This window comes from Lytechinus variegatus, chromosome 1 (genome assembly GCF_018143015.1).
Source record: "Lytechinus variegatus isolate NC3 chromosome 1, Lvar_3.0, whole genome shotgun sequence".
Classification (NCBI taxonomy): domain Eukaryota; kingdom Metazoa; phylum Echinodermata; class Echinoidea; order Temnopleuroida; family Toxopneustidae; genus Lytechinus; species Lytechinus variegatus.
Window position 1 is genome coordinate 17,623,921 of NC_054740.1, and position 13,844 is coordinate 17,637,764.

General features: G+C 33.0%; 1 protein-coding gene across 1 annotated transcript; it reads left to right on the forward strand.

Annotated features, from left to right (window-relative positions):
- The first annotated feature begins 549 nt into the window (after positions 1-549).
- On the forward strand, positions 550-13,363 carry LOC121407686 (platelet-derived growth factor subunit A-like). The gene is made up of 9 exons (XM_041598875.1): positions 550-959; positions 6,135-6,219; positions 6,658-6,792; positions 7,111-7,170; positions 9,014-9,210; positions 9,624-9,758; positions 10,464-10,573; positions 11,140-11,253; positions 11,850-13,363. The coding sequence occupies exons 1-9, from the start codon at positions 882-884 to the stop codon at positions 11,908-11,910; spliced, it is 975 nt and encodes a 324-aa protein (XP_041454809.1). The 5' UTR covers positions 550-881; the 3' UTR covers positions 11,911-13,363.
- Positions 13,364-13,844: the final 481 nt, after the last annotated feature.

A 13,844-nucleotide genomic window follows, 5' to 3' on the forward strand; every position in this document is an offset into this window, starting at 1 on the left:
TGAACTATATTACATAGTAAACGAAACATTTGTATAATTTACTTTTAGTCCCATGTTGGCCCTGGGAAGCGGGGTTGCTCGGAGAGCTGAAGCATCCCCAAGATTTTTCGGGGGGGCGGGGTGCTGGGTATGTTATACACCGTCTGAAATCGTCCTATGATTTCTATTCTATTTTCTCGTTTTAGGGATGAAAAAGATAACTGGTAGGCTTAATTGGTGAGTTAAAAAATTAACAAGAGTAATTGAGAGAATGGGTTAATTTCGTTTTGACGGATTTGTGAACACTATACAGAATAAAAAAAAATAGCACGTTGTTTAAGCCTGTCACTCTACCAACAAGTTGTTTAATTTTTCTATTTGACAGTTGTTTAAAAAGTTTAAACAGTAGTTGTTAAAGTGACTCGCTTAAAAATTTGAACAGCGTTTTTACAGTGTAGCTTCTTTTTAAAAAGAACTGGCGCGCGGTGCGGATCGTCACCACTTGTTGAAATGACGTTCAGGACATCCCTCACAAAACTAGGAAGTGATGAGGAAATATAGAACAAACACAATCCGATACAACTACTTAATTGTTAGTCAAGGCACACATTCATTGGTCATAATGCAATCATCACACTGAAGTCGTTAAAAGTTGAAAGTGATACCGCGGAATAATCAACCCCGAAGTGCAGGCGTGGGCGCGAACTCTAAGTGGGATAAATTAATATCAACCTCTTGATAACTCAAATCCGATCGAATTGTTTTTGATATCGTCTGCACTGTCTCTGGCAGAGGGTGGAAAGTGTTCTTTCGGGTTCCTGTGAGAACCTTTGCTCTTGTAGGTCCTCCAGAAAGAAATATCTCAGTTCAAACATCGAGTAGTCTACAGATAGACAGAAGTCATGAATTGGAACTATATTAGTTTGTTGGGCTGGATCTTCTTGCAGTTAATTACTGAGAATTCATGTGTTAAAAATGAGGTAAGACAAAGAGTCAATACTTTTTTTCATTTTTTTTTTCATTTTGTCGAAATATGATTATGCATCGAAATGTTGTTTTCCTTTATCATTTCACAATGTATCAAAGTTAAACTCTTATCGATTCATTTTTGTACTTATTAGTATTTTTAGCAAAAATAACAAGTTTAGTCATTGTTTTCATTACAGCACCCTTATTTTTCATTTTCAGACGAATATTTACAAGCAGTGTTATTGCAAGTCCTAATTATTTTTTATTGAAGATCAACAAGTTTGTTTTGAATTTTCCAAGTCCATCTACTTTCTTCTAGACTTTGTATTATTTACAATTTTATGACATCCTAAACACAATTTTGAAGACTCGATGAAATGTTTTATGATGTTCATATTCGTCTAATTCTTTCGTGTCTTTTTAGTGTAAATACATTCCTTTACTTTGAGCATCCCCCCCCCCCCCATAGTCAGATTTAAGAAAATGAATGCATATTATTCATGGACACGTACTATTATTTTTCATGTAGTGTGTTATGAAAATTACGGTACTTTACTTTTTGAAAAATCGAAAAAAAATAAAAATGCACGAAGTTGCGAGGTGGTTTTGATCAGTTAGGGCTTCGTGTCTAAGGAATCTATTTTTTAGAACGATATAAAGAAACATTAAATGAACTTTTGGGATTTCGACAGGTTTAAACTTTCAGCATTCCGATAATTTGTAATTAAGTAGATTGCAAACTAAAACCATTGTGGTATCCCTATATAAATTATACCCGACTGCGTGCTTCTCTTTACTTTCAACAAAAATATGATATTCGTATTATTGTGCTGAATTTCAATGGAGTAGCTTATCATATTTTGATTCAGTAAAAAAAATTGTGTTAAAAGATTGTAGATGAAAAGTTCATTTCATGCGCATTGCTAGAATTTTTCGTGAGTCCTTTTTATGCGATATATTTGATAATACAAACTGCAATAACTATTACAAAAAACAACAACCAGTGCACAAACAAACCAACATTGCTTCATTTAGCAAACTTCACTTGTTCGATCCAAACTTAGATATCATACGGCATCAAGATAAGTCTAAAACAAAACATTTAACTTGATAAATGAACAAAAGCTTTTTCCAATTTCATAGCCTTGGAAAGCATGATCTGCGGAGAGCCGAGTTCAAATTTACGAACTAATCAGTTAGACTCGTTTTTATCTGCCTTATATCAATTCGGATCACGGTTACCATAGCAACTTGAATCATCGACTAACCTTCAAGAAACGATGTGAACTCGTCAGCCCCCCAAAATGTATATTTTGCAGATATTTCTATAAAGAAAAAAATAATGATGACCTGATATCGTGTAGACATATACACTTTTACCTAGAAGAAAAAGATGGAAGAAATGATTAAAAGAAATAAAGGAAGAAGGAAAGAAAGAAAGAAAGAAAGAAAGAAAGGAAGGATGGAAGGAAGGAAGAAAGAAAGAAAGGAAGGAAGGAAGAAAGAAAGAAAGAAAGAAAGAAAGAAGAAAGAAAGAAAATATAAAAGAAAGAAAGAAAGAAAGAAAGAACAAGGAGATGCACTAAAAAGAGTAAGAGAAACACAAAATCGATATAACAGGAAATAAATTTCTTAAATTTTGTAACTTCAACTGCAATAACTTAATCGATCCTTACACAAAATTTGATTGCACAGAAATGATTTGCTTGTATATAGTAGAAAAAGTATGGACTTGCACTTTATGCGAAGGGGATAAAACAAACTTAAACCTTCAAAGTTCTTTATCCCTCCAAATCTATTCGAGTAATCTTATCTTAAGAATGTCACTCATCTCTTAGGGACAGATGGTTCAATTATGTACGTGTCTCTATGCTATTTGGCAACCAGTTGGGGAACATGAAAGAAGGGGAAACCCTAAAAGTTTTTTATTGTTTATTGAGCATGTTAAGATTTGCTTGATGGTATTGTTTATATTGATTTAGTTTTTCTTGCTCTTTCGCCCGTCATTTCTTTCTCTAATATATATTTAACTATATCATGTGTATTATTAGACCTGCTTTACCAAAATAAAATGAAATTATAGTGAATTTTCTTTTTAAATACTAGTCCATTTTTTTTCTTTTATATTAGAGATGCTTTCTAAAAAAGGAAAGAAAAGGAAACATGATTCAGGAACCGATGGCGACATACAATCTTTTTTTTTTTAGAAAACCCTTTCTTCGAAATGAAGATATTTTACAAACATTATTTGTGACAACCTTCTTGTTTTAAAAATGTTATATCATTGAGCGAATATGTAGCCTATAAGTTTGTTTGGCATGCAAATAATATATAAATTCAAGCAAAAATGAGAATCTAGACTGAACTTTTGAGGCCTGCAGGTTCCCACAGTAAAATGTATACATGTTATCACTGCATACTTATATACATTCATATTATTTAAAAATGATATTACTATCATGACCATATACGTGCGGCGCCAGAAATCTCTTGATTGTGGCTGACTATAGTATTTCTTGTTTATAACCACTCAAGTTTCTGATTTCATAATCATCTTTCAATTTTAATTTGACGATGCATGAATAATCTTATTCATCACACTGACAGTTTAATGGGCCTCACTGAAAGTTTTGTAATACGGGTAGCAAATCATAGTTGTACAACAATAATAGTTGGGATTTTATTTTTAAATTCAAATTGTCCTTGATTGTTGCTGTATTATTTCAGGCTGATTTCAGTTTGAATATTTCTTTTTGAAAATATCAGGACTTTAAATTCAGTTTCGAATGCACACAAAATAATGATGCCAAATAATTTAGGAAGAATACCCTATCAAACTCGTGGATACATTTTCTCGCCCCTGTAACACATTGAAATAAGTACTCGGGCATGAAATAATTTGATTACTGTGATCATTGTGGGGGAAAAGGATCAATTTTAAAGCAGCTAAACAATGGAAATGTCACCTAAATGTATTGAGAATTGTTAATCATAAATTTAGTTATAATTTTCACTTAGCATTGTTTTTGTTACGTTGAATGCATGTATCTTTGATGGCAGTGCATGTGATATTGTGATGTCATAACCACATCTCCCGTTTTGCATATCTTCATATTATATTTTCATAAATGTGTACAAACATATGCCCCTTATTTTGTATACCACAATCATTTCAAACAATCAGTTCATAGGCAATTAACGAAGCAAAAATTGTATTCTATATAACATTGATTACATTTAGATACAAATTAAAAGACATATTCATCGCATGATATGATATACACTGTTGTTTAACCTCAATTTGAAATTACCTATACATCAACTTGTTGTTTTTTACACCAGATTTCGATGGAATTCCAATGTTTTGTTTGTTATAATTATCTTAACTCTATTTTAGCGTGTTTAGTTCATATAATTTCAGGCCGGGGTACCTCTTTAATAATGCACAATTATGGACCAACATTTGAACAAATATATACAGTGAATAACTTAAAAGGACAAAATAAACATATTTAATGAAAAATGAAGCAATTAATAGAGTAGTAATAATAATAATGATAACATCCTATCTACTCCGGGTTATAGCCGCTTCAATTCAGAAAATTGTTCTCCAAGCGGGCCCCACTTGATACTGATCTAGATTTAGTTCTCATTATGTGTAAAGACGTTCGCTGAAATTCTTAAACCCGTTCGCGCTGGTTGGCAACTTTTATGCCGAAGTTTGAGTTCTATAATAATAAAAAAATAAACTTTCTCGAATTATTAACAATGAAAATTATTCTTCTTTTCTCTTCCATCGACCATGAATTGTTCATTCGTAATCATTTTGTTTTCATCAAACATCACATTTTTATCATAAAAATACAAATACTAATTCTTATCAAATCAGTAACGAATGTATAGTAGAAAATGCTCCTTGTTTGTGTGTATTTGGTATTATCATACTAAAATAATCTTGCTGTCGATTCCTTCTCCCCCCTTTTTAAAAAAGTATTTTCGGTATGACTTTTATATTTGCCCCATCAGTCAGTGATAAATCAATTTAGTCTTAACTTTTGAGCTATTTTGTAAAAAAAAAGAAGATATGATTGTGTAATAGAATTCATTTTTCATTCTACAATATAAATTAGTTTTTTAGAATCTGATTAAGATCTATTAAAATCTATATTTATATGCGATTTAACTGGCATATTTGCTGGTTCCTAATCCCGTAAATGAATTTACGGGATTACCCTTGAAAAAAACATAAAGAAATAGCCCCCCGCTCCCCCCCAAAAAAAAAAAAAATCATGGATCAGCCTCAATGCACAAGCTGTTCCGTTCACACGTAACCTTGAATTTCTTCACGTTATTCCTATAGAAATTGATTCAAAAGAAATGTAATTCCTGTAATTACTCGTGAGTGCAAAGTGCAAACTTTATTCCATATGCTAGTAATAACATATTGCTGCTGTCAAGTTCGAATGTCAATTCTATATCCGACAGGTTTTCCAGTTAAGAAGATCAGGAAATACGCTTATTTTTTTCTTACTTTCTGCAAGTAATTTAAGAGTTAGACGTCGTTGTTTTCTCAGTACCACAAACAAGAAACGAAATAGACAGTTTCTCAGATTTGCTGAAACGTACATTCTGGAATCATTTTAACATAAACTTCCGGATTTATCGACAAACTATAAATTGCTCGGATTTTAAGCAAATCCAGGTGAATCGTAGTCATAGACCAACCGAATTATGGATTCACTTTTGATCCTGAAGATTCATTTTAAGATCTCAAATTGTCATATTCAAATTCCTTGAGATTTTTTTTTTAGAAGTCTAACTTAGTACAGAATTCGATTTGGTCCCTACGAGAGTCGACCAGGATTTAATTTAAATCTATGCAATTTAGAGCGTACAGTTATTTTATTTTGCAACCTCGCATTTCCATGTATATTTTGATATTCACAATGACCAATCTTAATTCATATCTCCTCATATTTTGTAAAGTATTTAAGTAGTGATAATTTATAATATTTGTTGCTTTTATTACTATAGATATACCTTACTACTTCGTTTTTTTGACAAAACGTGATTTCGTAAAATTTTCACCTCCCATGCATGCATGCAGGGACACGTGACCCTAATCTTAGCGAAATGTTTTCTTATACACAGCATTTTAAACCTCATTTCTGTTTTTTCTGCAACAGATCCCATCCTCATTGCTGTATGAACTAAAGGATGTACACACAATTGATGATCTCATGAAGGTTATATACATACAACCAAACCAAGGTATTATCCCCATTCATCAATTCAGCACCCCTCCCTCTGTCATCCCCTCCTCTAAACCCCGACACCACCCCTCTCTCTTATCAGAGTATACCTTTCTATTACTTTCTAGTTTTCCATAGCCTTGAAACTAATGATGAATAATTCATTCAAAGTATCTCAGTTGTTTTGCTTCGTTTTTTTCAACTAAAAAATGAATTTACGGGATTACTCGTTCGATGGCAGTTAATCAAACAGAGTAAAATATAATTTCAACGAAAAAACATCAGGTTCAAATCATTCATAACATATTTTGCCTTTTTGGCGAAGAATAGTCTTGTGAGTAATGAATAACCAAAAAAAGCAAAATCATCATTGGAAATAAAAATTATCTCTTCAGTTACAAATGTGATTATTTATGCCATATGTTTGCCACCGGCTCCATCTTTTCCTTTATATCAGCCAAGGAATTCATGGGGAGCTCACCGATTGATAGACGAATACCACCGAAGATGTTGCCGATCATCCCTCGACAATCTTCGGAAGAGTCCGAAGAGGACACTGCCCCAGCATCCGTCACTTCATACAAAGCACCGGGTAAGTAATAGAAAATTTGAAGAAAATGTTCAACAGAAAAAAGCCTGTTTAAAATTATCGAAAGAATCATTGAAAAAAAATAGACTGCTAAAATCTGTAATGACATTACGTGACGTGTATGGGTGCCAATTTTCAGCACGCTCAAGAGATTGGAGGCAGAGATCCAGACTCCCAAAATAATTATCTTGGGTTAATTTATGAACAAATATAGAGTGACCTATTCTAATTTCGTTTGCAACATTTTAGAGACTGATATGTCATGAATATTTGTATATGTGATGATTAAATATGAAATAATATATTTTTCATTCGAAACAGCTATGATGGAATTAAATTTCCAGAGCATGGATGGTCCAGCGAGTATGCAAATGACATCAAGTAAGTTACCTTACAAAATAAGTTTATTGTATAAAGTTTAATCCTATGTACTATATTAAATCCGAGGCCCAACAATATTTTACACAACATTGCATAACAAAGTTAAATTGTTTTGAATTACAAAATGTAATGTTTTGGTCATAAGCCATGGTGACACATTTTCATACGTCTTATGAAAGTTTAGCAGAGGTTAATTTCTTTCCAATTTTTTTCTTTTCATCAATTCCAAATTTCCTCAAGATAACAACAAATTTTTGACCCCCCTCACCCTCATTAAAAAAAGGAAGAGGAATATAAGGGGAAACTTTAGAATGTTCAATGAAAACAATCCTTAAGCAATGAATTATTTCCCTGTTTGAATGAAACGCAAAAACGAAATGCATTCATGCAGTTTGGAGAAAAACAAAATCATGACGTCAAAAGAACATTGGTCATGGTAGGATGAAGGAGATAATACATTATCTTGACGTAGGCCTATAGAAATGTTATTGTGACATAGGTGTTAAAATGAGTGGGATAGATGGTAGATAGGGGGTGCCCAAGGCAGAGATGAATTTAAAGGAGTACTCAAAGACGGAGTCAGATCATGAACAAATGAAATATGACTTAACGATGCAATCTCTTCAATCTAGAAGTCATTCATTTGGTCTGAATTCCATTTAATTATTCAAGAGCCAAGGGATAATATCATAGTTATTCTTTACAGATGAATGTGATCTATTTTTACCCCTCCCACAAATTCCCCATTCGGGTCCAGCTCATGAACTATTCATGTAAGTTTCGCAGTATCACTGTCTCGTCATTCATTATTAATTTGTAGCAAAACAAAACGAACAAAATAAAACAATAAAAAGGAGATACTTGGTCAGATATGATTCCTTAAGAGTATATTTCTCTTTCATGTTTCCGGATTCAAAAGAACTGAAAATCCTTTACGTGATTATTTATTATTGATGTTTTATTGATATCGCTGAGGGATGCCAGGCTCCGTTATGTTTTGGTGTTTTTTTTTTTTGGGGGGGTCATTGAAATTTGATTCACAGTTGCGCTTTTACTACAAAATGCGAAATTTAAAAAAACACAGGAAAGTGAAGCTATATCGAGTAAGCCATTCTTCCTTTTTTAACTATGATAATGATTTCTATTGAGATAGTTACTAGATTGCAGGACTAATATTCTATCACATTATTTACAAATAAAGGTATAAATTTAAGTCAATGGAATTCGATGACGATAAGCCAGTTCGTAGTTCCTTTCTGCGCATGATCAAAAGATTCTACGCATGATCAGAAGAAGGTCATTTGTACTAAAGTGACATGGTGCTTTAAAATCTAATGAGATATATAAGCACCAACTTTGATGTCTTGATTATTCATATATTCTTTTGAATTGTCGTTTTCATTTACATCCACAAAAACAACAATGCTTCCACGAACGACTGGTATTTCACAGTTTGTCAAGTACATTGTGCAACATGCTAAGATATGCATTCAAAGTAGGAATGCAACAAATACCTTCATTAAGTGTTCATTGGTGTGCTATTCTAGTCACTAGGTCTATTCAATTTCTTCATCCTGCTATGTAAGGCAAGCTTACGTAATATCTTGCTTTGAAATCTGCCTATCGTGATGTAAGAAATGAAAGGTCATTTGACCAAAATTGCCCATGAAATGATGAAGTAACTACGAACTGGTCTATTATGATCATTGTATTGTTGCATTCAACTGACATTTATCAAACTTTCTTGAATAAAGTAATAACCAATTCCTATATAAGTATGATAATAATTTCAAATGATTTTTTTTCATCGATTATTAATTCCTCACCCTTTCCTTCTTTACAGTTGCTGAAATGCCGAGGTGTGAACCTCGACCAACAATCCTCACCACATCCGATGTCATAGATGAAGGGATAGTTGGAAACGAGGTTGAGTATGCTATCTACTGGCCTCCATGTATTACAATTAACCGGTGTGGAGGTTGCTGCTCTACAGAAATCTTGCAGTGTGTTCCAAATAATACGAGAACTAGAGAAATGCAGGTGCGATTCTCGTTTGAACGGTGTTACTTTGCAGGTGAAGGGGGGGGGGGGGATAATAATAATAATAAGTCCATTTATATAGCGCAGTTACTATGTGCATGTCGAGGACTGAATCGGTATTCCCCCACAACAACTTTACATCAAACAGAGAGATGAAGAAAATTAGGCGTCCCTACATTTTTCAATTTTATACACAGAATATATCTAAGTAAATATGAATATATATATATTGAATATACTGTCTATGCGTATTGTCTTTCTCTGCTCCTCATAGCCATATCCCCATCATTTATGCAAAAGCCCCTTTCTATGTATTCATTCAGTTTTATTTGTGTAGGAGTAGGAAAACATTTTTGTTGTCACTTCTGTATATTTCTTCTCTCAAAGCTTGGATTTTTTTATATATATTGTAGGTTCTACGACTGACAGCCCATCAACGATCACCTCAAATTCAATTGAGCGGTTTAGTATCAGTCTCTGTACAAGAAGATGAATCGTGTTCCTGTGAATGTAAGGTTAAACCTCAGGACTGTCATCCAACTAGAGAGGTAATGTATTATGTAGGTTATAAACGGTTAAAGTAGGATACATATTACAAGGAGTACAGATAATTAATGTAAATACGTCACAATCTAGAGATGTTGGAATCGTTTCTTCCCATGTACTGTATTTTGATACCTCTAATAGAGATATCAAAATACAGTGGGAAGAAAAATGAATAAAGAGTGAAGAGGTACAAAATACAGTGAAAGATTTTGACTTTTAAATGATTAATCCTGCTCTTATTAGTTCTTATTGCTATTTTATTGACAGTATTGATAGTTAATTAGTTACCATATTTTTTGTGATATATAATTTTTTTTTTTACTTTCCCTTTACTTTTTTTTACTAAATTAATGTGTTCCCTAAAATAGTCACCTACGTCAGTATACTGAAGAATAGCATATAAATGCAGTCAATAGAGTGCATATCTTTAATTATCATTTTATACACTAAGAGAGCAAGACACGAAAACAACCAAAAAACATGAATTCATGCTTTGTTCTAAGCTTCCCCTTTGAAAGTGGAGAGAAGGGGGCTGTGTTGAATGTGGAGGGTTGAGCAGACAGTTAAGCAGCCCCCGGTTACCCGGTACCCAGCACATGAGGGGCTTTTTTTAAGTACAAAAGGTGAAAATAAATAATCATATCTCTTATTCCTTTATCATTTAAAACCCTTAGAAAACATATTTTTATATACTTTATTTTCAACAGATCTATAGGAACTGCCAATGTGAATGTAATGTGGAATACGAGTGCCCGGACGGTATGATATGGGATGCTACTCGATGTGATTGTATCTGTAATACTCCTATTCACGAAAGGTATATATATTTTTTAATTTCACTTCGTAAATATCACATTTTAATTTGAACACCCCCATGCTTCCACCGTCCTACCAACGCTAAAATAAGCCATGTACGCGGAACCCCCCATCACTCTGCCTCCCTCTCTCTCTTTCACCCCCTCACGATCACCCCTCCCACTTTCTCTCTGTCACTGTCTCTATACCTCTTACACACACATCTACCCACACCCACACACGCAATCTAAATTACAGGTGGACCCTAATTAGGGACCAATCAAACTCTGGATTTCCTTTAAAAATGTTTAGTTTTCGGAGGATTTAAAAATGAATCTTTACGATTAAATTTAAATCCAGAATTCGATTGGTCCCAAACTATAAACATTCTATCTTGATTCATTTCAAATCCCTACAATTTAGAGTGCACACACTAACTCACCCCCTCTCTCATGTTTCTATATTGTCTTCTCCCTCCTCCACTCTCTTATCCTATCACCAGTATTCACTTTTATTATTATGTATAACTGATAAAAGGAATGATATCAACAATTCTATTTCTTTTTTATTTGATTAATCATTTCCCAGGACTTGTAGAAGAAGAAAGCATTATTTCAACGAGGATATTTGTGGTTGCCAGTGTTTAGAACGATTGCAAAGAGGCTGCCAATCTCCATATGTGTTTAACCCACAGACATGCAAGTATGTTAATGATTATTATCATTATGGATCTATTCCATTTTCCATTTTTGGAAAGCTTGAAAAACGAAAATTGTATTTTATCATGTAACAATTTGATATACTATCATCGATTTTCCATTCTATCGATATGAAAATGAGTGGCTTTTAAAGTATTCCTTTTTGACCGTTTCTCCCTAGACTTATGGGTGTTTATACGTTTCAAAGTTTTGTATGTACCAAAACAGTATTTGGTCATTACACTGCCTAAATGTTAATTATAATCGGCACAGAGAGTAGCTGAAACCATCTAAAATTTTGATCTTACGAGCACTTAACATGCTTAAAGCGAGTGACCAAAAGTTAGATTTTACGAACAATCTTTTATTGTGATCAGTTTTGCAAAGTCAGGTCTTTTCTACGGACGACAAAACCTCCGATTTTTTTTTAATTGAATATTCTTCTTAGGGGGCACGTCCTCAATCCTTTAAGGAAAAAAGTGTGTTTAGGGAACGTGCCCCTCTGTCCTCCGATGAATGACGCACATGAGATTTTTTTTCTTTTAATTAGGATTCTTCACTTGTTCTAAAATAAAATCCTGCTAATTGTTTTTTTTCCAGATGCCAGTTCACATCGAGATCAAAAAGGCGACCATTTTCTCCCTCATCGAACTTACCATGATCTAAGTACACTTTGTTTGGAAATAATTATGGATTTAAATGAAATAACATAATTATCGTCACTTCTCGTGGAGGATTTTAGAAGAAGTACGGGTGTTTATGAAATAAAATCGAAGGAAGATTGAATGCCAAACCCTGCAAGCTATCCAGAAATCACACATGATAAAATCAAATTTTCACTTTAAAAAGGGCTCGCGGCTTTTTAGAAATGTCTGCATGATCCGCTCTGTTTTGACCCTCAATATTTTTGGTTTACACGCTATATGAGCAACCTTCGTTTACCATAATAGCATGTACAGACATTCACAGTTTTTAATCTATATTTAATCATTGTTTGTAGTTTGTACAAAACTTAAAACATGTAAATTATCTATACCAAATCGTCATTATCATAGCGAGTGCGGTACTATCAAGAAATTATATATTGTACTATATCATGTATATTGTGTAAATTTCATCATTATTTCAAAATAATTGTAAACATAAATAAATGTATACCTCTGTTTGGATGTTACTTGAATTGTGATAAAAGTTTGGCTCATCATTTGGTTTTCAAAATAATCATGGGTCTATACAGTGCGTATAAAAAAGACTTTTGAAAAGTCTATAAAAACTTGTTTCAAATTGTGATGTCTATATTTTAATGTCAAGAGATGCTCTGAAGTCTTATCTTACAAATGCCATTAAAAATAAGTTTCGTTCATGCTTAAGCGAACACGGAACATTTTTGTCAGAGGTTCAAAAAAATGCTTGCGCCAAGTGGCAGAAAATATTGACGGTATCTTGCTAATCGTCAGCAGACTTCCTCTTAACGCTTCAATATTTGTCGTAATTGTTGAATTGTGCTTTCAAAATACAATTACAAAGCATTAATTTACCTCAATTGTTTTGCATTTTAATTAAACATGTTATTTTTCATCGTTGAATATCATAAGTAAGAAAAAATGTTGTCAATCCATGCAAGGAGATTTGTATTTTCAATGCGAAAGCGTGTAACTTATTCAAATCGTTTTATTATGCGAAACAAGGTTATGGTGCCCTTGAAAAACATAAAGCCGATTGTCAATGGGACATAGATTCCTTGAACAAGTTAAATTGTGTGATTGACAGGGTACTTGGAACATTTTTTTAATAGGGGTTATGGTTTAAATTTGACGTGCAAAAAAGCAATTTCACCCCAAAATGAAGCTCAATTTGATTAAGAGAAATTTGACAAGAAAAAAAAAAGATTTTTCTACAAAAGGCAAATTCTGTTCAAAATTTGATATTAAACATATGTAGCAGTTTTTCAGTGGGTGCTGCCTATGATAAATGATAGCAGAACCTCCGACCCCAACCCCTCCGGAAGATCTTATGGTGCTTACTGAGCACCCCCACTTCCTAGGGCGATGGTGCTTGACAATGCGCTTAGAAACTGTTGTATTAAGCGCTATATATACATGTTAATTATTATTATTATTAAAATGTGACTTCTTCCATAAAAATGTTCATGTTTTTCAAACGCACCATAACTTTTGTAGCACACAATGAAAGGATTCGAATAAATTAAAAGCTCTTCCATTAATAATGCAAATCTCCTTGCTTTGGTTAACAAAAAAGGATTTTTATTACTTATGACGGAATATTCAATGCTAAAAGATAAAATATTTTAAATGAAAATACAAAATAATTCAAATAAATTAATGCTTTGTAAATAGATTTTGAAAGCGTAATTCCAAAATTATGGCAAATATAATGAAAATGATAAAAGGAATTCTGCTGATAAGCAAGATGTCTGATCGTTAATATATTCTTATTTTCTTCCACTTGGGACACTACAAAAATGTTCCTTGTTCGCTCAAGCATGAGTGAAACTTATTTGTTATGATGATATCTGAAAGATAAGATTTTACAGCATCTTTTTATGTAAAAATATAGACATCATGATTTGAAATA